Here is a 22,326-nt window from a genome sequence, read left to right on the forward strand (position 1 = left end):
GTAGCTTTACATACACTTTACATAGACATTCTCTTAGGCAGCTTCATGAGGAGCCACCTGAGATGCTTTTTAATTTAATTTAATTAATAAATTTAATTTTCTCTTTTAGAAATAAATTCTTAGATAGTTATCAGCTTCACTGTTTATAATTCTCTAATATTTCAGTCATTGAACATATGCTTTTAGACCAAAATGATTTCAAGATAATATATACATAATCTTTAAGATTATAAGTAAAAAATGACAATTAAAACAATTAATTGTTAACCGACAAAAAAAAATGTTTTACTGATGCTTTCAGTTAAAAAGTTCATTTGAGATAAACAATTGACATTTTAATAGACAGGTTTTTCATTCAACTTAAGGACCATTTTTATATTGTATGCATGAGAGTGCAAGAACACAACTTGTATCATCTATGAATGCAGAAGTCTGATAAAACTAATAGTTTGTTTTCTAAAATCTGATTGGCTGATCCACATTCCAAGCAGTTGCAAGATACTTTATACACATCTGATTGAACACATCAACGGAATTCTGTATTTATTTGTAATAATAATTTATTACAAACCATCCGGCTGTTCATGGAATACTCTTTGATTGTTATGTTTCTTGGCAACCATGGCCTACTGTAAAAGTACTCTGTGTGCGGGAAGAATGGGGATCAGGAAAAAAGTACAACAACTGCTTAATTCTTGGTCCATGACTGCAGTAACCAACAGGTATCACTAGAAAAGTGCACAGATATTCAAGTGCTTGGTTAACTATTTAAACATTTGAGAACTGAAATAACTTGAGTATGTATAATTTAGGTATTTGTTATGTTTTATTGAAGGAAGACTGACAGGCCCGATGTTTTAATAGAACTATAAAATGCGAACATTTTGCACATTTTGTTGTATCAGTGATCAAGTGTGTTACACTTTGGTACTCCGAAACATGATTGCCTTAACGTGAAGCGCAGTTAAAATATATTTCTCTGAGAAACTATCATGTTGTGACATTGTCCTCTGAAAAGGGAAAAAAATGTTTGTAAAAGGCGACGAGTCTCCATCAGCATCCAGTGTTGTAGCAGTTAGCTGTAGTTTCAGCTCATTAGCTCATCTGAGGCAGCCTCCATTATGTTACTCATATCAGTTTCAGCTATTTTTGAATAACAAAACATATTTTGAAAAGTATTTCTCTGTGAGAAGCTAAATTTTCTGTGTAAAACCAGTGCTGTCACCCAGAAGCACTGGCTGGGCATGTAAAGATCCAGAGTTCAGCTCAGTTCACTGTAAAACTGTTTGACCCCTTGCCCAATTTTTGTTTTTAATTAACCTGTGAAATGTCTTTTAGGGTAAAACAAATGCTTAAATGCAAATTCTGGGTTATTGTTTAGCTGCTTCACCCACAATAGGCAAGCTTTTATCTCTGGTATCCTTAATTAACTAGTGATGCAGCACTTGTCTGTCTCAGGGTGGCGCTGTAGCAAATTGGTTCAACCAGCTGGCCCTGCATAGACTACACAACTGTAACTACGTCCGGGATACCTCTGAAAAACCTAACAATGAGCCGTAGCGTATTTATAAATCTGAAAAATTTGCTAAATTTCCCCAAGATATTGGCGAAAAAAAATGTATCTATAGTTTTTAAAAGCTAAAAGGGATTAAAAAAAAATCTTGTTGATCGTGTTAAAGCATTTCAACGTGGTAATTTTGTGATTGTCCTGAAAACATTTTTAGAGGTCTGCAGGCCGAGCCAAGCCCCACGGGCCAACAAAATTTTGGGTAAACATTTTGTTTTTTTAAACATTCTGTTAACTTGCTACTTGATGTTCAGTGAACTTTAACTTTACATTTTCCACTCCATTTTAAAATGGAAGAAAAGAAAAAAGTGGCCGATGTAGTCAAGAGTGCCCTTAAAACGCAAATAGTTATCCATATCAGTGACAGCCATTGTGTGCGGAAGAAACTGTTGTTGTTAGCATGTATAAATGAAATTATTTATCAAACACTGATTAATGGTAAATGGTGTTTTATAAAAGAAATAAGCCTCTCATGACTGTGCATTACAGTGATTCTACCATGTAAAAGAGGTTTTACTTTACATTGTGTCTAACAACATTACTTACTTGTGGTAGAGCCATGTAATAGACAGACGCTTGCTTACATTACAGTTTAATGTTTTGACCAGGCAGTTGATATTTGTTGATACCTCTTTGTCTCTGGACTGGTCCATATCTTCCTTGCTGGAGGTGGAGCTGTTATCATCGTCCTCATTCGAGCTCAGCCCCTGCTCTTCCTCAGACAGGTCACCGCCCATCTGAGCCCTGTCAGCAAAGCAGGAAGTCACATTGAGTCTATGACATTGCTACGGAAACCAGATGGACCTCATATTTAAAGACACACAGATGTACACATACATACATACACGCAGCCTACAAATCATATTAATGGCTTTCTCACAAAAAATACAATTGCTTGAATACAGTATTAAAGCTGTGCAACTGACATGCATTCAAGAATGCAAATTCTCTAGTCAGTATTTACTCGTTTCAATATTTCTTACACTTTTCCAATTGTACACACACACACACACACACACACACACACACACACACACACAACCTTAAAGTTTTTTTTTCCTAAACTGTCAATCTTTGAGGAATTTATTATGTTTTTATTTGATTTGCTATTACTAATATTTTATATTAATGATGATTAATGATTAATTAAGACTAATGATTTTCAAATGTTGTTTCAACATGTTTCAAACATTTTGCATTCTATTAACTAGTACTTACTAGTCTTATTATACTGTGCCCTTGGATGACTTGAAAGGTGCTTATAAATAAAACTGCATTAAAATTAAAATTACATTTGCATGTGAAAAACACTCCTCGCTTGTCCGAATGTTATTGGATTAGAATAAGTAGTCCATTTTTAAAAGTGTGAAGTACTAATTTCTCACACTCACACAAATACACCATCTCTTGCTCACCCTCCCTCTCTTTTTACTCGTCTCTACCACTTTGCTCCCTTTCTTTCCCTTGCTCTCTCTCTTTCTGTCATTCTCTCTTGCTCTCTCTCTCTCCTGCAGGCAGACAGAGCTCCTCTTGTTTACTGCCTCAGGCAGCTTATATAAACTCACTCTGTAAAGGGACGCCAGAGAGAGAACACACACACACACACACACAGACACACACACACACACACAGACACACACATATACAGTTTAGTGTTTTGACCAGGCAGTTGGTCAATGTTAAACTAATAAATGTGGCACTATTAAAACGTGAGGAGAAGTGGTTAAGGATGTTGCATGCAATCTCTGACAATACTTAACGTCTCCCTCAGGATGAGTATTTAAAACAGACTCACACACAGATTCATTTTTCATAGCTTGTCAGCACATGGGGTCACGAGTGTGTTGAGAGTAAATCATTTTTTAATAATAACATCCTATGTGTATATATCTATATATGTATTTACATGTAATAATACATTACTTATGTACCTGTATCTGTAATTATATATATATATATATAAAGCAGAATCATATCCTTAGCAGACAAAAACAAATGATCTTGGTCTTTCAGGTGTAAAAAAATTTAAACATGAAGCTTTTTGTTTTTTTCTGTTTTTTTCTACAAAGTCAGTTCACACACACAAACAGACACACGCCAGACAGTAAATGAAATTACACAGCAAGTGCTCACGCCTGACTTGCATTAAGTAGAGAAGAGTGACCAGCCACTGGAATACTGAGAGCAAGACAGAGAGCAAGTAGATTTGCTTAGAGAACAAAGTGCTGTGGTGTTTTGAGTGGGGTTTTTAATGAGGACCTTTTCTAATTAAAGCACTACACTACACTGCAATTATGTGCTACATCATTTACAGAGAGACCCTTTTGATTTGAAATGCTGTAGGTTCCATAATTCACTTATACTGCCTCCATTCTATTATTGTTACTGTGGCGGTTAAAACACTCAGTGTTGGGGGGGTGGTGAGAACAAATCAGAGCATCTGTGCAAGGGATCTGCTGTTCTTCCAACAGCCACAACAAATAAACATGTGGACAGTAGAGGAATGTGTGCTGCTTTACTGGTTCTGGAATAATGGTGATATATCATGTATAAGTTTATAAAATGAACCAGTTCTGTGAGAGACTCATTAAAATGATGGTCTGCCATGATAGTTAACCAGATGAAAGCACACAGGCTGTACAAGACAGCTGTGTTCCAGTCCTTGTTGTGATGAGTTTCAGTGTAATTTGATTGGGAGCATTATGAAGAATTACTGATTAACATTACAGGTTACAGGTTGATATATTGCAGCCATAAATCCCCTAAAAGGGAAGACTATTCATAGTATGTACTATGAATTTAGTTCAAAGCATGTTTTCACTGAGACGTCCATGTGAGGTGTGTATTTAAAGAAACATCAATTACAGCTGCACAATATGGACAATATACCATGTTGCAATTATATTGTTGCATATTTTAAAAGTGACATGCTTTGTAATATATTAAAAAAACATGGATGTAGAAAGATTAAAGGTCTGCCTGCATTATTTTGACCAAAACTGTTCATATCTATTGAATCATGTGATTGTCTTGATTCTTCAAAACATCTCTGGAACATGTGACTTTGTTCTGGATGCTCACAGTTAGGGATGGGCAATATGATGACTTGTATCATTACCATGATAAATAATTTGATAATTATGGGATACATTATCACAATTTGTTTTTCTAAGCATATTGTGGATATCATCAGATATATCAGATATGACACAACTCTACTACATGTTTCTACCACGTTTCATTATGCATAGTTAGACCTGTTGAACTGGATCTAGTGCAGCGCTGTCTGCAAAATGCTGAATAAAAGTCTTTGCGTTCTTGGTTTTGAGGGGCTACTGTTTTTGTTTGTTTCAAATCATCAAAAAATGTCTTGTGTTGAAATAGCATGATATATTTTTGCCATATCGCCCACCCCTACTAACAACACATAATGCAAATTTGGGATTGATTAGAGGCCTTGTTTGCATATTGCAATATCAGTACAGCAAGACAATACTGAAATAAAGATTAACAAACAATGCATTATAAACATGCTGTTTATAATGCTAATGCAGAAAAATGCTGAAGTCAACACTACAAAAAACAGAATGAAACTGTATGTTCTTCAAGTCATGACTTGACTATTGTTGTATTGACAATAACCTCTAGGGTATAAGATAAAGAAAGTGTGTGGGTGAGAGAAAAATGAGGAGGGATAGTCAGAGAGAGAGAGAGCGAGAGAGCGAGAGAGAGAGCGAGAGAGAGAGAAAGAGAGAGAGAGAGACAGACACAGAGAGAGAGAGAAAGAGAGAGAGAGAGACAGACAGACAGACAGACAGACAGACACAGAGAGAGAGAGAAAGAGAGAAAGAGAGAGAGAGAGAGAGAAAGAGAGAGAGAGAGAGAGAGAGAGAGAGAAAGAGAGAGAGAGAGAGACAGACACAGAGAGAGAGAGAAAGAGAGAGAAAGAGAAAGAGAGAGAGAGAGAGAGACAGACAGACAGACACAGAGAGAGAGAGAGAGAGAGAGAGAGAGAGAGAGAGAGAAAGAAAGAGAGAGAGAGAGTGAGAGGGGTTATTTTCCAGAGGCTCGGCCCTCTCTCCTCTCCAGACATTTCCTGCTCTGGCCACTGAAAATAACCCACAGGAAAGCAAACCGGCCTGGACTCAAAGAGTGGACTATTACATTCACTGTTTCAACTTGCTTTCATTTTCTTTACAACAAATACTAATTATCCTACAGATAGACATGTGGATTAGGTGCCACATAAAGTGTTATTAGAAAGACTCAAGCATTACTATAACAGTAACCTTGATTCTTTGGGGAGAAAAGAAGAATTCTACAGTATTGTTATTCACAGGAAAGTTGTTTTTGAAAGTAAATTTCAAAGTAAAATTAATTCAGGGAAATAATTACACCAATTGGCTATAACTGGAAAGGTATGCCAGTTTTTTTTTTTTGTCACAAAAGGTTTACTAATAGAGATCACAATTACATTCATACATACGCGTGCAAAAGTTTGGGTGCTCCTGGTCAGATTACATGTTTTGTTGATTTTCGTAAGTGAACACACTTCTGCACAATTTGATGCACAATTACTCTATATTTGCTAAACAGAACACACAGGAAAAAAATCTAACAAAATGTGTTCAAATTATGGCACATTTTATATTTTATTTTATTTTTCCTAATATGTTAAACAAATAAACAGAAATTGTGCACTAAAATTTACAGAAAAATTCCATTCTTAAGTTTTATGTAGAAGATATGTTAACTTATTTTGACTGAAAATCAATTGAGTATGTAATTTGATCAAGGTGGCCCAAACCTTTGCATATGACTATATATGCTTTAACTGGGATTTGTCTACCATTATTTGCTCTAAGAATCAGTCTGCAAAATACACTGATTCCTGACTGAAGCTTTAAGGTTTAACTTGTTCTGTTAAGCTACACTATGTAAGTTTTGGAGATTTGGAGACCTCTCTGGTTGAAATGTGTAACTGTACGCAATGTGCGGGAGAACATTTTTTACTGATGAGGTCTGAAAAACCCCAGCAAAATCTGACTTGACACTCTTTTCAAATTATTTTAAATGATTATTTCAGGCTTAACAGGGTGAATTGTAGCAGTGCAGCAGTGCACGTGCACCAGTTTATAGTGTGTAATCTTACCACAGGGCATCTATAATGTTTATGATTACTTCTTACACTATAAGAAATCTTGGTTTGAATGACAGAGGTGGGAGTGGCTAGTCAGTTTATGCACTGTCTTATCCTAGAAAATGGTAATAACATGTAAAACACTCATATTAGCCATTCTTTTGTTTGTCATTATTACCACATAAAAATCAAACTTTTTTTCTGATTTTGTATGCTCTAAGTTGTACTCATACGATAGTACAGTAATGTTACATATCAGCTTGATTTCAGCCACAGAGAACACAAGTAAATGCTTCTTTGAGTGTCTCAATACGAAAAATAAGAAAACCCATTTACTCAGAATTTGATAGCGTTTTTACTGATGTGTTGATTCTCACAGGATTGTAATAACATAAATGTATTTCTACTGCCCCATATTTAGAGATGGTAAAATGGGCCAGAATCTTTACTGACGCAAGAGTGCATGTTCATAAAAATGACTGACACGGAGGATTCAGTCAGGACTGAAATCACTCCAAAATGCCAGTATACATTTCATCGCCGACCTCATGCTATAAAACTAATCCTGTCCGAATAGGGTTTAAGAAACCGTGAGAAAAAGTGTGGGAGTAAGACTACTCCTTCAAACAATGAGTACTACAGTAGACTTTCATAAAAACACCCACCATAGGGTCAGCTCTCACTTTTTCAATAATTAATCCTGACACAGAGCTTGTATATAGAATCAAACTAATAACACACTAAAGCTAAGTTTCCATTGACTTTCTGTGCAAATTGCAAGGAATAAAATAAAAATGCATTAAAAAAATGTTTGTGATTTTTGCTGTTTTGTGCGTTTACATTTATTGGGCTGAGGCAAAAATGTATAAATTAAATAAATTACACTCTTAAAAAAGATGGTTCTTCAGTAAATACAGTGGTTCTATTTAGAATCATGAACACTCAAAGAACCACTTGCATGTTTAAAGGGTTCTTTACATCATTAAATTGTTTTTCAGATTGATGAAGAATATGTTGTAAATGGTTCTGTATAGAACCTTTATGAAAATGGTTCTATATATCACCAAAAATTGTTACAAGCTTGACATCATAACAATAGAAAAACCCTTTTGGTGCTGTATTGAACTCTTTTTAATATCCAGAGTTACAACTATTCCTATAATGTAATTCCTATTTTATCTCAATTTCTCTCGTTCCTTCTAGAAGTCTCCCAATTACAACTATTGATCCAGATGGATTCTACAAACTTTTAATGAGCAGTATATATATATACATACATATACATGCATATAACTTGACACTCACCTGTGCATTTCATATGGTTCCTGCACTTCATAGACTCCGTCTTCATTCTGACTGGAATAGACCCAAGGCAGGTTCATATATTCTGGGATTTCCTCGTAGAGTGGAACATTCTCATACTCTACCCCACAGTCACCTTCATCGTCATCCTGGGCATCCTCCACATTGGCTGAGGTGACCTTGCTGTTTGTACGATCGTCGGACTCCACACTCGTGCTGGTGCAGTCCAGAGACTGGCCGCTCCGCAGCAGCTTCGGAAGCAGCCGGACGCAAGCCCGCAGTTCCAGAAGTTTCCTCAGGCTGCGGCGCCTTTGCTCTGAGCGCACCAGCTGCTCAGAAGATCCAGGACTCTGAGTGGAGCCCACTCGCAGGAGATCAGCAGATGAAAAGGATTTTGCTCTCTGTTTGACCAAGAATGGCCTTGCCCTGCTGGCCTGTGGCTGGCTACTGCTGCGATTTGGCTGTTGCTTGCCGAAAAGAGGTATTCCTGGAAGGGTGATGCGCCATGCCGACTGCTTCTCCTGTGGAGGTGCAGGTAACTCTCCAAAAATGGTTGGACTAGGCTCAGGAGGTGGGGCCGGTGTTTGCGTTTGTATTTGAGGAGGTGTGTTTTGTTTCCTCAACAGTGCAGATGCGGGCAAGCTGTGCCTTTGGGGCTTTTTAGGAATGACCTTCGGAGACCTTTCCTCCTCAGAAGACGCCTTGGTTATCACCGTCACCCGAGGTCGGCAACCAAGTTTGATTTGTTTGGGTAAACTCCTGGTGATCGGGTATCGAGCAAAATTACCATAAGCACCACCTTTCTCTTCATCATCTTCATCTTCCTGTTCCGTGTTGAGCGTCTCCTCAGGGTTACAAGAGTCATCGTGATCAGACAGAATCAGATTATCCAGCGAACATGAAGTGAAATGACCTTTTTGTGGGAGGGACTTTTGACGAGGGGGCGGGGCTGGTGGTTGTAGCTCCTCCTCTTCCACATTTGCATCCATGGAAACAAAGTCTTCGACAGAGGCTGGATTGGAATGGAGAGTGGGTGCTGGGTGAACGACATCACTTACATCATGTGTGCTATGGGTGGAGTCTCTGTTGTAAGTGAAGCCTACGCAGTGGGAGGAGTCCGCCTTGTGTTCCTTGTTGTGTGGTGAATCTGGCGGAGTGTCTGAAATGGTACTGCAGTTCACTAAAGTGTTTTTGGGCATTTCTGGTGATGCGTCTCCAGGACTTCTGTTTACTGTGTCCATCGGGAAATCATGGAGGGTTTGTGTGGGTGTTTCTGGTGGAGAACCCTCCACCACATTTTGACGGAGAAGCAGCGTTCTTCGAGGCCGCCGTGGTTGGGGCACAGGAAGGGGCTTACTAGGGGGTGCAGGCATACTGATCTCAGCATGTACATTGTTAGCACCGAAGCAGTGCAAGTGTGAAGCCACAGACTGACTCTGTTCAACAGGTCGGTCTTGTTTCTGGAGGGTTTCGTCTCCACAAGTGGGGGTGGGAGGGTGCACTTGTGTGCGATCCTTTACGAGTATAGGAGTGAGTGTTTCTTCACGTACACCTGGAGGAGTGCTCGTGGAGTGTGTGGGGGTGTGTATTTGTTCTTCCTGATGGTGTGCAATTACTTGGTCCTTTGTACTGCAACTGACCTCCTGTGTTGGACTGTCTCTGGCTTTTAGTGCATCATCGTCTGCTGTTTCACTTCTTTCTTCAAAACCCTCTGACTTGCCATTGCCTATATGATGACTCTCGGAGCAAGGTGGTATGATGTAACGTGAGAGGGGTGCAGAGCGTAAGGATGGACCCCCATTTTTTGAGACTGGGAGAATTTGTGTTTTGGAAAGGTTTTGTCTGGCCTGGCCTGGGCTTTGGGAGATGGACGGCGGAGGTTTCTGGGGTGCTTTGGGGCTGACCTTGGACAGACATGGTTTAGGGGCTACAGCAGGTTTGCCGCGTTTTATTGCTGTTGGAGATGGAGTGGGCAGTAAGGTTTCAGGTTTTGGGGCGATTGGAGGAGGGGCTGGCTTTTGAGGTGGAAGCAGCCTGGGTTTGGGGGCAACCGGTGGCTTCTTCATACCTATACACATACATACACACATATACACACACACACACACACACACACACACAAACAAAAGGAAATGTTAAAAAGTAACATAAAAACACACTGACAAAGCTGCCTCACTGAAGGAATAGCAATATGGCAAAATATAATGTCACAAGATATTTTTACAGTACACAGTACGAATAATGATATTTAGCTTTTCTGGAGTTGGTGTAAGTTGGAACAGACACAATGCACAGCAATGCCATAATTTATATAAAGCTAAACAGTATAATGAATGACAGTTTTTCTAATTCAATGTTTCATTGCACATCACTACATCCAATTAGAGCTTGAAATTTTAGGCTGAACCCAACAAGGTCCAACTTCGCATGTTTGATTTAGATGCCATTATTCAGATAACTGTTGGGCTCCGGTCGGGTTCAAACTTCACATTTAAGTTCTTGGAGCCAGCCTCCCATTTTAATATATGTTACCCTGCATTTCCCCAGTTTTCTTCTGTTTTCTCCTTACTTTACTTTTTACTGTACTTTTCACTACTTTAACAATTGTTTTTTAATCTGGTACGCTGAAGTCACCCACCCAGCACTGAGGTCTACAAGGCCCACACTCATGAGAAAACAATATTTTTGTTTGGTCAAAAATATTTTTATATGTTTAAAGTTGTATGTAACCTGTTCTATGTGCATCAATAGAGATCACATTAAACAGGTGAAGCTTAACATCCTGCTCTATCAGTGATATGGAGCGTGAGAACAGCACAGTATGGAAAGCTTACCCAGATTAAAGAACATCTAATGCTGGTTAAAAGCATTTTTTGACAAATAACTTTGTTAAAGCAGAATTTAAACTTAATTTAGGACAGGTGACCATTTTATTATGGCATATTATTTTTTTACTGTTTTAAGTTTTATTCATCCACGCTATTATATTAACTACACGGTAACATGTGCTGTCCTGTCGAGTTTTATTTTGCACTTTGAGTCATAAATGGTTTGGGGTGATTTTGACAGAATTTTTTACACTTGGATCAGTTTTAAACTCAAAATATAATTTGTGGTTTAGGTCACATTTTACCAGAATTTTGTCAGGCTCAGACTGGGTTCAGACTTAAAATGCAATGCCATATGTTGGGTCTTGGACAGAAAATTCTCAGGCTGTATTTGGGTTTGAACCAAAATTTTAGGCCTGATTAAATCTCTACATCCAAATAAGCAGAATTATTGTCTCATAGATGGGGTTCAGATCTTCTGACAACAGGGTGAAATGTCAGACAGCTATCCCACTTAGGCGTCCCCTGTAAGTCTCTTTCTCATTAAACATGCAATAGGTCAGTGTTTTTTAAAAATACCAACAATATCCACAACCTTTAGAGAAAAGCTTGTGTGTGATGTAATTTGAATGTGATAGTAATGTTAGACCTGTGTCAATAACAGATTCTTCTTATTTGGGTAACCGTGTGGAAAATTACACTGGTTTGGGAGAAGGGTGGATGTTTGCCACATGAACAAATCATAGACATGACAACTAGTGGACTATTAAGCCTAGATTATTTTTTAAATGACTAGTCGACTAATAAAAATTTACAGTAGTGCAACACATACCATACTGTCATCCTTAATTTGGCCATGAAACTATAATTAATCTAGTAAGAAGTAACAGAATAGCAAATCTCACTGTACAAGAGCTGAGACCTCAAGCTGTTTTGTCTGATCTGTGAAAGATCTCATCTTAATCTATGTTAGGTACAATAAATGTGTTATTAATGTAAGATAAGTTTAAAAGTTCAATTATGTTTATGTGTGGAAATACTAGTCAAGCTATGTTTTACATGAATTAATTAATATTTGAACAACAAGTTTTAAACCAGCTGTAAATTAGTTTTCAGTGGGCCTTTTTACTGCTGTAACTTGGTTAACTGTTACTGGGCACAAGCCTAAACATATTGTCCACTCCTATCATGAAGTCAGCTTTGATGTCAAGACTGAAATGCTAGCCAAAAGAATATCATTTGTTGGTTCTCAATTTAAAAAAAACAAACAACACTTCAAAAATAAATGCAGTAATTTACTGAATCAGCCCTGTGTGTTGTCATTTGCTAAAAGAATACAGTAAAAGTGTGTACTACAAAAATGGGTTTGTGACTGGCATTAAAGTACAGTCTTTCCCTTATCATCTTCATCATGCTTAATATTGTGCACTTTTAACAAGATTAAATCAATCATATGTATCTGTGTCCAGCTTACATGCAGCAGCTGAGAGAAAAAATTGGAACACATCAACAACAAACTGTCTATCATAATTTTACACATGCCACCCATGTCCTTGCCAGCTACAGCTTAGGACCATTAAAGTATTCCAATGCATTATTGGGATCCCAGATTCACCCACTATGACAACTAGAGAACGGTACATGCAAATGTTTTTCAGCCCTAGTTCTGTTAGCCTCCTGCACGGCCTGGACTGGTGTTTATCTTGATGTAAAACGCCCGATTTAACACATGAATGGCTTGATGATCTACTAATAGAGTTGCGTCAGGGATGTTACTGCCAAGAAAACACTAACCAGCAGTGTAGGGCCCCTTCAGCCTGGGAACCACTACTGTATGAAATAGAGAACAAAATGCCAGTGAGCACTTTTATTGTGAAATATTTTGTGATAGAACCTTATTAATCTTAATTAATACAGAAACATATTCTTTACTGTTATTTTAAGTATTAAACCAAAACAAGTCTTTTATTCTGATCTATCTATGTCCACGAAGGGACTGTTCCAGCATTTCCATGCTGGAAATTAGGCTTTGGGCTTTCACACGCACACACATATATATATATATATATATATATAATTTCTACATATATACATACATATATACATATACACACACACATTTTTTTTTTTACCAGTACCAATACCGATACTGATTCCTGAACAACTTTTTTTGGACATCTTCATTTCAATAAGAAACTGAAAGCTGGTGTGTCTTAAATCAGTAGTGAGTGTGAGGAGCTGGAAGAGGGTATATTTACTAGTGATGCACCGGAATTAAAATTCCTGTCTGTAACAGAAATCCTAGCCAAATAAACAAAACTAAAAGTGTTTTTTGTGTCTTTTGAATGTTGAACAGATAAAACTACAAAGTAATAAAGACAATACACTTGTATTGTTGATCAGATCTGCGTTCAATAGGACAAAAATAAGCTAAGCATAAACAAAAATAGTTTCCATAAAATAAAGTTGTTAAAATGTTTACAGTATGTAGGCTACAGCGTGTGCCACAAAATCCAATGTCCTCGACTACAGAGAACGGTTGGTCATGCAAGGCAAAGAAACCCATTTGTGGTATCTAACCTGCAATGGATACGTTATTGAGTGTTGTTCCCTTTTTAAATATTTGGCATGAAAAGTGAATATAAATTGCTTGTCTAAAGTTCCTCATGAAAACCGTGAAATAGTTCATGCGGCTGAATTTTTTATTTGCTGCTGCTCTGATTTGTTTGAACACGTCTGTGCTGACCGAAGGGGGAGAGCGAAGAAAAAAAAACAGCGTTTTTAAAACGCTGTTTGTCAATTTTATTACCATTCAAATGTTGTTAAGTGTTAGATTTTAACCCTTAATTGTAGTTCTATTTAATCTTTTTTTGGCCCTTTTTTGTCGAAAGCTGAAATATACACTACATTTCATAGAAAATAAATATTAAAATTAACACTAAACGAAAAATTCTTGATATTAATATTTTTAGGCAAGGATTGATTCTCAGAAGGAAATGTCAGGGTGGGACCCTTCGCCAAATGTCAAAGCAAACCATGAAAACCTCTAGTTTAAGAAGGATAAGTCTGTAGCATCCCTAATGCTGGTGATCTAGTCTATCTTCCTACAGAATTTAAGACCAGTTCTATCCTGCCTCCAGTAATCTAACTAATCTGCAACTTCAGAAGATCCTGATGCGCTTAAGGGTGTTAAATCTCTTTCTGAGCTGAATCCTGGAAGGTTGATCTCCAGAAGGAGCACTCGTGCCCACAGCAATATGAGATGCACAGTTAAATATCCTCTAGCAAAACAGAGGATCTTAGAACTGCCACAAAGGGGAGACAATGTCCAATGCATATATAAAGGAACATTATCCAGCCAGTGTTGAATTCACAGCAAGGAGTCACAGTAAGAATAGTATTTCAAATGCATAAGTTTGGTATAATTTCCTAGTTTACTTGGCCTTGCTTGTTTATTCTCTCAGGGAAGCAATCCAAGAGAAATGTGGGAGAGCAACTTGGCCTGGGATGCCTCTCTCTTTGGTTTCAAAAGATGATTGCCCTTTCTTCTCTGAAAGGGATTCTCAAACTGACTGAGCATGAACAAAAAAGTTAAAGGGCCCATATCAGGGAAAACCTAATTTTCCTCCTTGTTTGAATACCGTGTTTAGACACTGTTGAAGTTTAGCCCCCAGCCCAAACAGCCCATTTTTGATTCATTGTTTTGAACAACACATTTACACATATCCGGCTATGGGCCTATAGCAGTTTAGCTCGCCCCATTTGTGCGTTAGTGTTACACCCTGGGCTGCTTTGTGAACAAGGCAAAATGCAGCCAATCAAAACATAAGTCACATACACCAATCAGGCATAACATTATGACCACCTCCTTGTTTTTACGCTCATTGTTCATTTTATCAGCTCCACTTACTATATAGGTGCACTTTGTAGTTCTACAGTTACAGACTGTAGTCCATCTGTTTCTCTGCATACTTTGTTAGCTCCCTTTTACCCTGTTCTTCAGTGGTCAGGACCCCAGTGGACCCTCACAGAGCAGGTACTATTTGGGTGGTGGATCATTCTCAGCACTGCAGTAACACTGATGTGGTGGTGGTGTGTTAGTGTGTGTTGTGCTGGTACGAGTGGATCAGACACAGCAGTGCTGCTGGAGTTTTTAAGTGGAGCTGATAAAATGGACAACGAGTGTAGAAACAAGGAGGTGGTCATAATGTTATGCCTGATCGGTGTGTGTGATATAATATAATAAATGTCTTTTCAACATTTATCACTTATATGTATGTGTGTGTGTATAAATATAAAAAAATGACCAACAATTTGACTATTTGATCAGTCTTAAAGGCACATCTACAAAAAGAGCCTGCTTAAAAGGGCATTTAACCCAAAAATCATGTAATATTAAGAGTGTCACAATATGCATGTTAATATTTATTTTTATTTTTTTACATGGGGTTGCAAGATGATACTCGCTGTGAATCTAAATACATTTGGCTATAAAATGTGTGATACAGAGAACACTTTGTATAGTTCTGTTTAATCAATGACATTCCCAAGAGTAATAATGAGTGGGTAAAGAATGAATGAATGAATAGTAATGAATGGGTGAAACAAATAACTCTAAAGCTATGCTTACAGATCTTGATTTGCACCAGTACTTGGTTGTAGAGAGTCCTGGATTCTGTAGTTTGCTGGGAGTGACTAATAAATGTGAAAGTTAATTTCACTTCTAATTCTGTTTTGAAAATGTACTGCATTGTGATGTAAAAACAGCAATATGTATCGCATTGTGAAATTTGCGTATCGTTATACCAATATTTAATATGTTGTCTGTCGTGTTAGCACGGCAGCACATCTCTCAGCCTCAGTGGTTTGACAGAATTCAGGATCTTGTATCCTTTTTGTGTTTCCATCCCTCAAAGTTCTCTCACGACAATACCCAGCATTATCCAAATATGTCATACAACCATTAGGAATACCCTTACTGCGACTAAGAAATCCTGACTGCTAGTGTAGACGAATCAATACAGATGTGTTTTACAGATGTGGGGGATGGCCCTAATGTTCAGCTAAAACATGTAATTGTTCAAAAGTTTCTCCTACCTTGATGTAGAGCTGGACAATATGACAATATTGTTATCATGATAAATTACAGCACAATATGTCACAATGTGCTTTTCTGGGCATATCATGGATATCTCCAGTATTTAAAAACACTTAAACCCAATTAAAAAACAACCCAACTGCATGTTTGATTAAAATAAAGCATAATTATTCCTGTTTATTTGTATTTAGTTGAATAGTTGGGTAGAAATGTTGAATACAAATAAACAAATTCACAGTATTTTTAAAATGCGTGCTTACTATTGTCCTAACTTATCAGATCTCATAAAAAATAAATATCATGACATATCTTGTATCATTAAAAAAACTTCCTGAAGTATCGTGAAATGATATTTTGCCATATCGCCCACCTCTACCTTCAAGATACATCATCAGAAGGGGGGTTTCCCAGTCCTCAAACTTGATAATCTCCCTCTAGAGACCACTGCAGCACTGCCGTAGGATGCAGGCAGGCACGTTTACAGCAGATGCAGTGATTGTTAAATTTCTCATTTTTGGCAAAACTGCCCCTTTAATTCTAAATGATGAAGATGGAGGATTGTCAGAATGTAAGAATGAAGTTTTTAATACATAAATCCGCACCAATGTAGACCTCAATGGAGACAATAAGACACAAGAAAAGTGTACGTCTGTGCCTTTTTAACTGAACGACAAAGTCTGTTAAAGAGGACACAAGCGATTTTGTGAACGAAGTTAGAAAAAAAAAATCATGTTCACACTTTTGAGAGCACGCTAGAAACCGAGTCATCGAGCGGATGTGCTGAGATAGCCAAGTTCCCAGCTCACCGCTGTGGGCCATGGAAAAAAATCATGGGACTTCTTACAGCTTCTCTGATCAGCTTATTTACAGCAATCATAACGGTGAGGATGCACATTAAGAAATGTGAACATTTCCAAAGGATGGCCTGGAAAGCATGCGCTTAGTTAACGAGGAGCGAAAAAGCCAAATAATCCACTCTGAAACTGAGACAAAGAATAATCCCATCAGGTCTCTCCACGGGAACAACACAAACCACAAAATGTTATCCATGTTTTGAGTTGCCGTGCTATCGAAGGAAAGAAAGACACTCTAAAGAATACGAGCATTCAACCTCATCACCAACACATAATTCAGAACATGAGTAGAAGCGTAACTCTTACTGTTTGTCCAAAACTACCGTTAGCTAGCTGAAGCACATCATGGCTCATAGTTGTTAAACTTTGTTAAAACTTCCAAAGGTACGACGGCTGCATTACTGAACGCCTCTTCGGCGAACTTGTCTAAACTATTTGCTGGTAAAGTGACTGTTACACCCCAAAAGTGCGCTGAAAATCAAACAGACATACCTGGGTTATAACGCTTTGCTAACTCATGTTATTCCTCCAGGAAACTAACCTGTACTCATGATCCCCAAACGTCTCCTTTTACTCCATGAATGAGCCGCTTTCAGGGGAACTCCTTCAGATTTGGCAGTTTAAACTCAGGATATCCCATTGTAAGTCCAAAAGGTACACCATCTACTAAAAGACACACGAACGATAACGGTTTGCCTAAATGAGAACAAACAAAACAAAAAAAAAAACAGTCACTCCGTTTTCATTCAGGCTTTATCCACCACTTTGCACAAACGGTTCTCGGCTTCACCGCTTGGGGTTTCGAATCCAAGATTCTTCAACTCGCCGCTGGGGGCGCCGTCGAGTTGCTTTGCCCGCCACGTCACACTCGAGCGAAGCATCATGGGAAATGTAGTCCCACGCGCCGGCTCGCTTTGCGCCACCGAAGGGCTCATGAAGCCGCAATTGTTAACGCGTATCGACTACAATCCCGGCATGCGCGATTGTTCGGGCGCATATGGCGGAGAGCTATGACTGAGGATTTGGATGAAGAGGTTGTGTTCGAGGTGAGTGTTTGGGTTCTGAATTTCTGCTTTGCGAGGTTTTAGAGGCAAGGCGCTCTGACTCGGGTGGTGTTCCCTTTCTCTTTCGGCCAGCAGCTGCAGCTCAGTGTATTGGGAGTAAACGATAAAATACGCTGGCCGACAGCTAACTGGGCAGTCACATCTCCAAACAGCATCCAAACCTTGTTAGTTTGGCTTTTATGCCCCCACTGTGCATGGGCCGTTCATTAAAGCCAGTGACAGAGAGAGAGAGAGGCGTGTGTGTGGAGGAGAGGATAGGGAGAGATGGGTGTGCTTGTGAGGGGAAGAGAGAAATGGGGCATGTTGCATCTGCATTCCTGTTTAGGTAGTTACTTCTCATATGTTCTGCGTTTCCATATATTCAATTCGCTCTCAAATGGCAGCAGTTGAGCGTTCGGCCCTTGATCCGTTTTCTTTTTAGTGCTAACATCTAACATCAGCCACAAGTAGTGAGGTCAGATCAGCCGTGGATGAAGTGCTGCAACACTTGCTGCGAAATGACGTATGCTGGTGGTCATAAATATGCTAAGAGAGGCTAATGTTAGCTGCCACTGCACTAAGAGCTTCTGGTTGTGGAGTAAAGTTTCTCAGTGGAGTGTTCTATAAATCCATCTTAATTAAGTTTTTTTGTCTGACTTTCACAGACTTTCTCACTATAAACTGCTGTCTAAGTACAGTACAGCTGCACAGGAAAATACCAGTGGGTTCAGTGTTTTACAGTAAAAAAAAAGATGTAGCGCACCTATGATGAATACTGACACACTGTATCTGAACAATATAAAGTTTTTCTCAGTTACCTTATTCCTTGGTTTTCAGCTTGTTGCCTGGTTAGACTGACCACTCTTCTAATACTACTTGCAAGCTACTTGTGTGATGTAAGCAAGACAATTGTATACATCTGGGGTTCTTAACTTGTGTGTGTGTGTGTGTGTGTATATATATATATGTATGTATGTATATATATATATATATATATATATATATATATATATATATATATATATATGTATATATATATATGTATATATATATGTGTGTGTGTATATATATATATATATATATATATATATATATATATATATATATATATATATATAGATAGATAGATAGATAGATAGATTCATCAGAATGGCTTGATGTGAAATGATTCATTGTATAGAAACATATGGACTCAAATTTATGAACAAGAATGGAACGATGAATGAGATGTCCACCATGCAGATATAACCATTTACTATCCAAAAACAACTGGTCAACCTACATGTGAGTTTTTATATCTAATGTTGATAGTGGTATGATAGTGATTTTCTTTGAGGACTGTTTTGCCTTACAATGCTGTAATGCCATGGCCTCTCTGCCATAAATTAATTTTAAAAATATGTTTTAGGCCAAAACCTTATTTTAGAGCAAGCGTAGCATAATGTCTCAGGCATCAGTCAGTGTATTCATAAGCACTGCATATACTAACATTCTGTGATGCAGATTAGAATGTCTAGTTCCTATAACCAACAATGTTCTGACTTGGTTTAGCTGCACTAAGCATTTTACATCAAACCATGCTAAATGACTTTGTTTCCATTTTAATGTAAACCGGCATTAAATGTGGGTGGACTTGCTCTTTAAGAGAAGTAACTTCTAAAAAATTAAAATGTAAATGTATGTAGCCATATGAGTGATGAAAACCATCAATCTTTAAGTGAATCATCATCAGACTTTTGGTATTTTCTAATGAATAAAGAATTATCATTTATTTATTTGAGCAATGAAAAGAAGGTTAATTTGGCCTTTAAGTGAATCTGTTTGGCTTTTGTGATCATAGTAAGTTAAAAGAACGATGAAGGAAGTTTTTTTTTAATTTTTTAATTTTTTTTTTTTTCCCCTCTGAAAAATGGACACCCTTTAATCGGATTACTGGCTCAAGTTAATATAGTGTGCGTTCATATTTGTATACATATAGATGATCTAATATGTTGTTGTGGAAATGGTGTGTGAACTTATGGCAAAAATATAATATCACACTACTCAAAGACATTTTCACAAAACTCTATATGTATCACAATGTTTAATTTGTTTAGTGTATCCTGATAAATATAAAATATCTTCATATTGCCCACCCCTAGTGTACCTATCCTCTATTATTCTTGCGTCATCTGGACATGGTGAGTGTATTTTACAGGTCCTGTGTTGCTCAGACTGCATCTTGAGGGAGTGAATATATCAGCAGCCCAGATGTCGACTCAGACCACCTCTGTCAAATACTGTCTGCTCTCATTCTAATGAACCGTGCGCTGAAAATTAGGTCTTTACCCGCAGGCCGGTTCAGCTGCTCTGCCTCGTTCAGATACAAAAGCTAACTGCTTCCCTTCTTCTGCTGTGGAAATTAACCGCACAATGGAAGTTTCAAAGTTCATAGCTCGAGGCTTGTAGCCTCAGCAAAGGGGCTTTTACTGCGTGAGATTAGTATGATTGATTTGATTGGAGCTGGGGTATAAAAGCGATAAAGCTTCTTTAGCCACTCAAATCCAGTTAGAATGGAAATGTGGGTCGGAGCCTGATCAGCGATAGCGAGCATGAATTCCGGCTCTCCGGTCGGGAACTAGGACCTATGAGAGTAGACTGATATCCTGTGCGGAATGATGAAGAGGCGTGGAAGGGCTGGAAGAGAAGTGAGGGATGATGGAGAGGTAAGGCAGGCGGTGGAGGAGGAAGAGGAAGAGAAGAAGGGATGCTTGAGTTTTTCCTTTCGACTCCAGTCAGTTTCCTGAGAGGAACATCTGAATCATGACCTCTCTCTCTCTCTCTCTGTTTCTCTCTCTCTCTCATTTTCTCTCTCTCTCCTTCTCCAGAACTCTCCGCTGTTCCAATATTTGCAGGATCTAGGACACACAGATTTTGAGGCATGTTCACCCATCTCTCAGGCTCAGGAGGAGGAGCTGAATGCCCAAGAGAGGCTTCTTCCCCGGGACGTCCTCCCCCCTCCCCGAGTGAGTTTCAGTGTTCTTAGCATTAGACTCACCTTATTTTCGCGTTCTTGTGCTGTTATTATACCATCAGCATTCTGTGGAGTCACTAATATGTAGTAGTAGAATATGAGAGGGGGTGTTATCGTGAATCACAGTCATACTGTAACTGTTGCATTTATACAACAGTTTTGCAAAGTAAATAAAAAAAACCAAAGCAATGAAACCAAGAGCAGTGTCTTGAGTATGAATTTAGTATTGCCCGTTTCTTCTGCCAAAAAAGTAGTTCCAACAGCTCAAAGTAAAATGACCATTATTGTTACATAGCAACTGGTGGTTATCAGAATGATACAGATATTATAACAGGTATTATGAAGTAAATGTGCTTTTACTAGATATAACAGCACAGGTGTAATGCGTTTCAGCCAATCAAATTGTGTGGTCAGACCTAACTCTTGTGTAAATCACGTTAAGGCATGTAAGGTAAATACATAGGATGCTGTGCTTTGTTTTAGCTGCTTGGAGGGCAACAACTTGTCTCAAAGTATCAGGCTATACTAAAGAAATGAATATTGTAGTGGATCTTAAAATAAGCAAACAAATTTATATAATGTTGTATATGACTCTATAAATCATTGCTGTTATAAGAAAACCTTATAACCAGCTGCCCATTTGTATGAACATTTCTTGATAAATGAACCAAAGTATATTTTGAAAAGCAAACCTTTCAAGTTTTTTTTTAACCTCTGAAATTCTGAGTCTAAACTTAAGTTCCTCTCATAACTACACAACTTAGCATATTACTTTCAAAGTAAAATAAGTAGAGTAATAAGAACTAAATGAGTAATAAGCCTGAAGATTAATGACAATAGTAAACCTTGGTTCAAGGGATTAAGGTAAAGTTGAGAAGTGATGTTAAGAATGTTCAGATCCAGCCTAAAGTAACTCACACTCACATTGTGTAAATTGATGTGATGTTGTTAGCCTGTTGGGCAGTGGAGTGTTTCAGTAGTTTGAGCATGATAGCCTACTCATACATGCAACTTGTTGTTGGCAAAATTCACCGTTTTGAGTGATGAATATGGCGTTCATGTGAATCGCTTGATGAGTTTTTAATTTTTAAATTTTAAACTGCCAGCAGAGAATTCTGAGAGAGAATCCCTCCTCTCTAAACACAGTACAACAGCATGGTCATTGTTCACCCAACTCATTAATGTAGTTGTAATGTTTCATTTTTATTGTCCAATCAGAACTAACATAACTCTACCAAAAAGTAAAATGTGAGCAGTGAAGTTTCATTTGCACATATTCTGATTGCTTTTTTTTAATAGCGTTCAAGCAATGGGCAAAAAATGTAAATGGCAAAATGATCATAGTTTGCAACCAAGACAGCCAGCTGCTAGGAGTGTCATGATATGCATGTTGATATTCCTTTTTTCCCAATACTGGGGGTTGTAAGATGATAAGCGTGGTGAATTAAATACACATAGATTTCATACTATAAAATGCATGA

The 22,326-nt window shown here is 38.0% G+C and overlaps 2 protein-coding genes across 5 annotated transcripts in view; one reads left to right on the plus strand and one right to left on the minus strand.

The window, feature by feature from the left end:
- Window positions 1-17,443, minus strand: part of fgd6 (FYVE, RhoGEF and PH domain containing 6) — a 44,141-nt gene extending 26,698 nt beyond the window's left edge. For 2 of the 3 annotated variants that reach the window (XM_036577308.1, XM_036577306.1), the window contains exons 1-3: window positions 17,331-17,443; window positions 8,013-10,077; window positions 2,197-2,311 (exon numbers count right to left, since the gene is read on the minus strand). In XM_036577308.1, coding sequence (XP_036433201.1) covers window positions 2,197-2,311; window positions 8,013-10,077; window positions 17,331-17,340 — 2,190 coding nt within the window. In that variant the 5' untranslated portion in view covers window positions 17,341-17,443. Of the gene's footprint in view, window positions 1-2,196; window positions 2,312-8,012; window positions 10,078-17,281 lie in introns of all 3 variants that reach the window. The other variant, XM_036577307.1, reaches the window with a different exon arrangement.
- A 259-nt stretch (window positions 17,444-17,702) lies between these two features.
- vezt (vezatin, adherens junctions transmembrane protein) overlaps window positions 17,703-22,326 on the plus strand; it is a 36,121-nt gene continuing 31,497 nt past the window's right edge. For both annotated transcript variants that reach the window (XM_036577309.1, XM_036577310.1), the window contains exons 1-2: window positions 17,703-17,835; window positions 20,700-20,837. In XM_036577309.1, the coding sequence (XP_036433202.1) occupies window positions 17,800-17,835; window positions 20,700-20,837 (174 nt within the window). In that variant the 5' untranslated portion in view covers window positions 17,703-17,799. The remainder of the gene's footprint in view (window positions 17,836-20,699; window positions 20,838-22,326) is intronic.

Source organism: Colossoma macropomum, unplaced genomic scaffold (assembly GCF_904425465.1).
Source record: "Colossoma macropomum unplaced genomic scaffold, Colossoma_macropomum, whole genome shotgun sequence".
Lineage (NCBI taxonomy): Eukaryota > Metazoa > Chordata > Actinopteri > Characiformes > Serrasalmidae > Colossoma > Colossoma macropomum.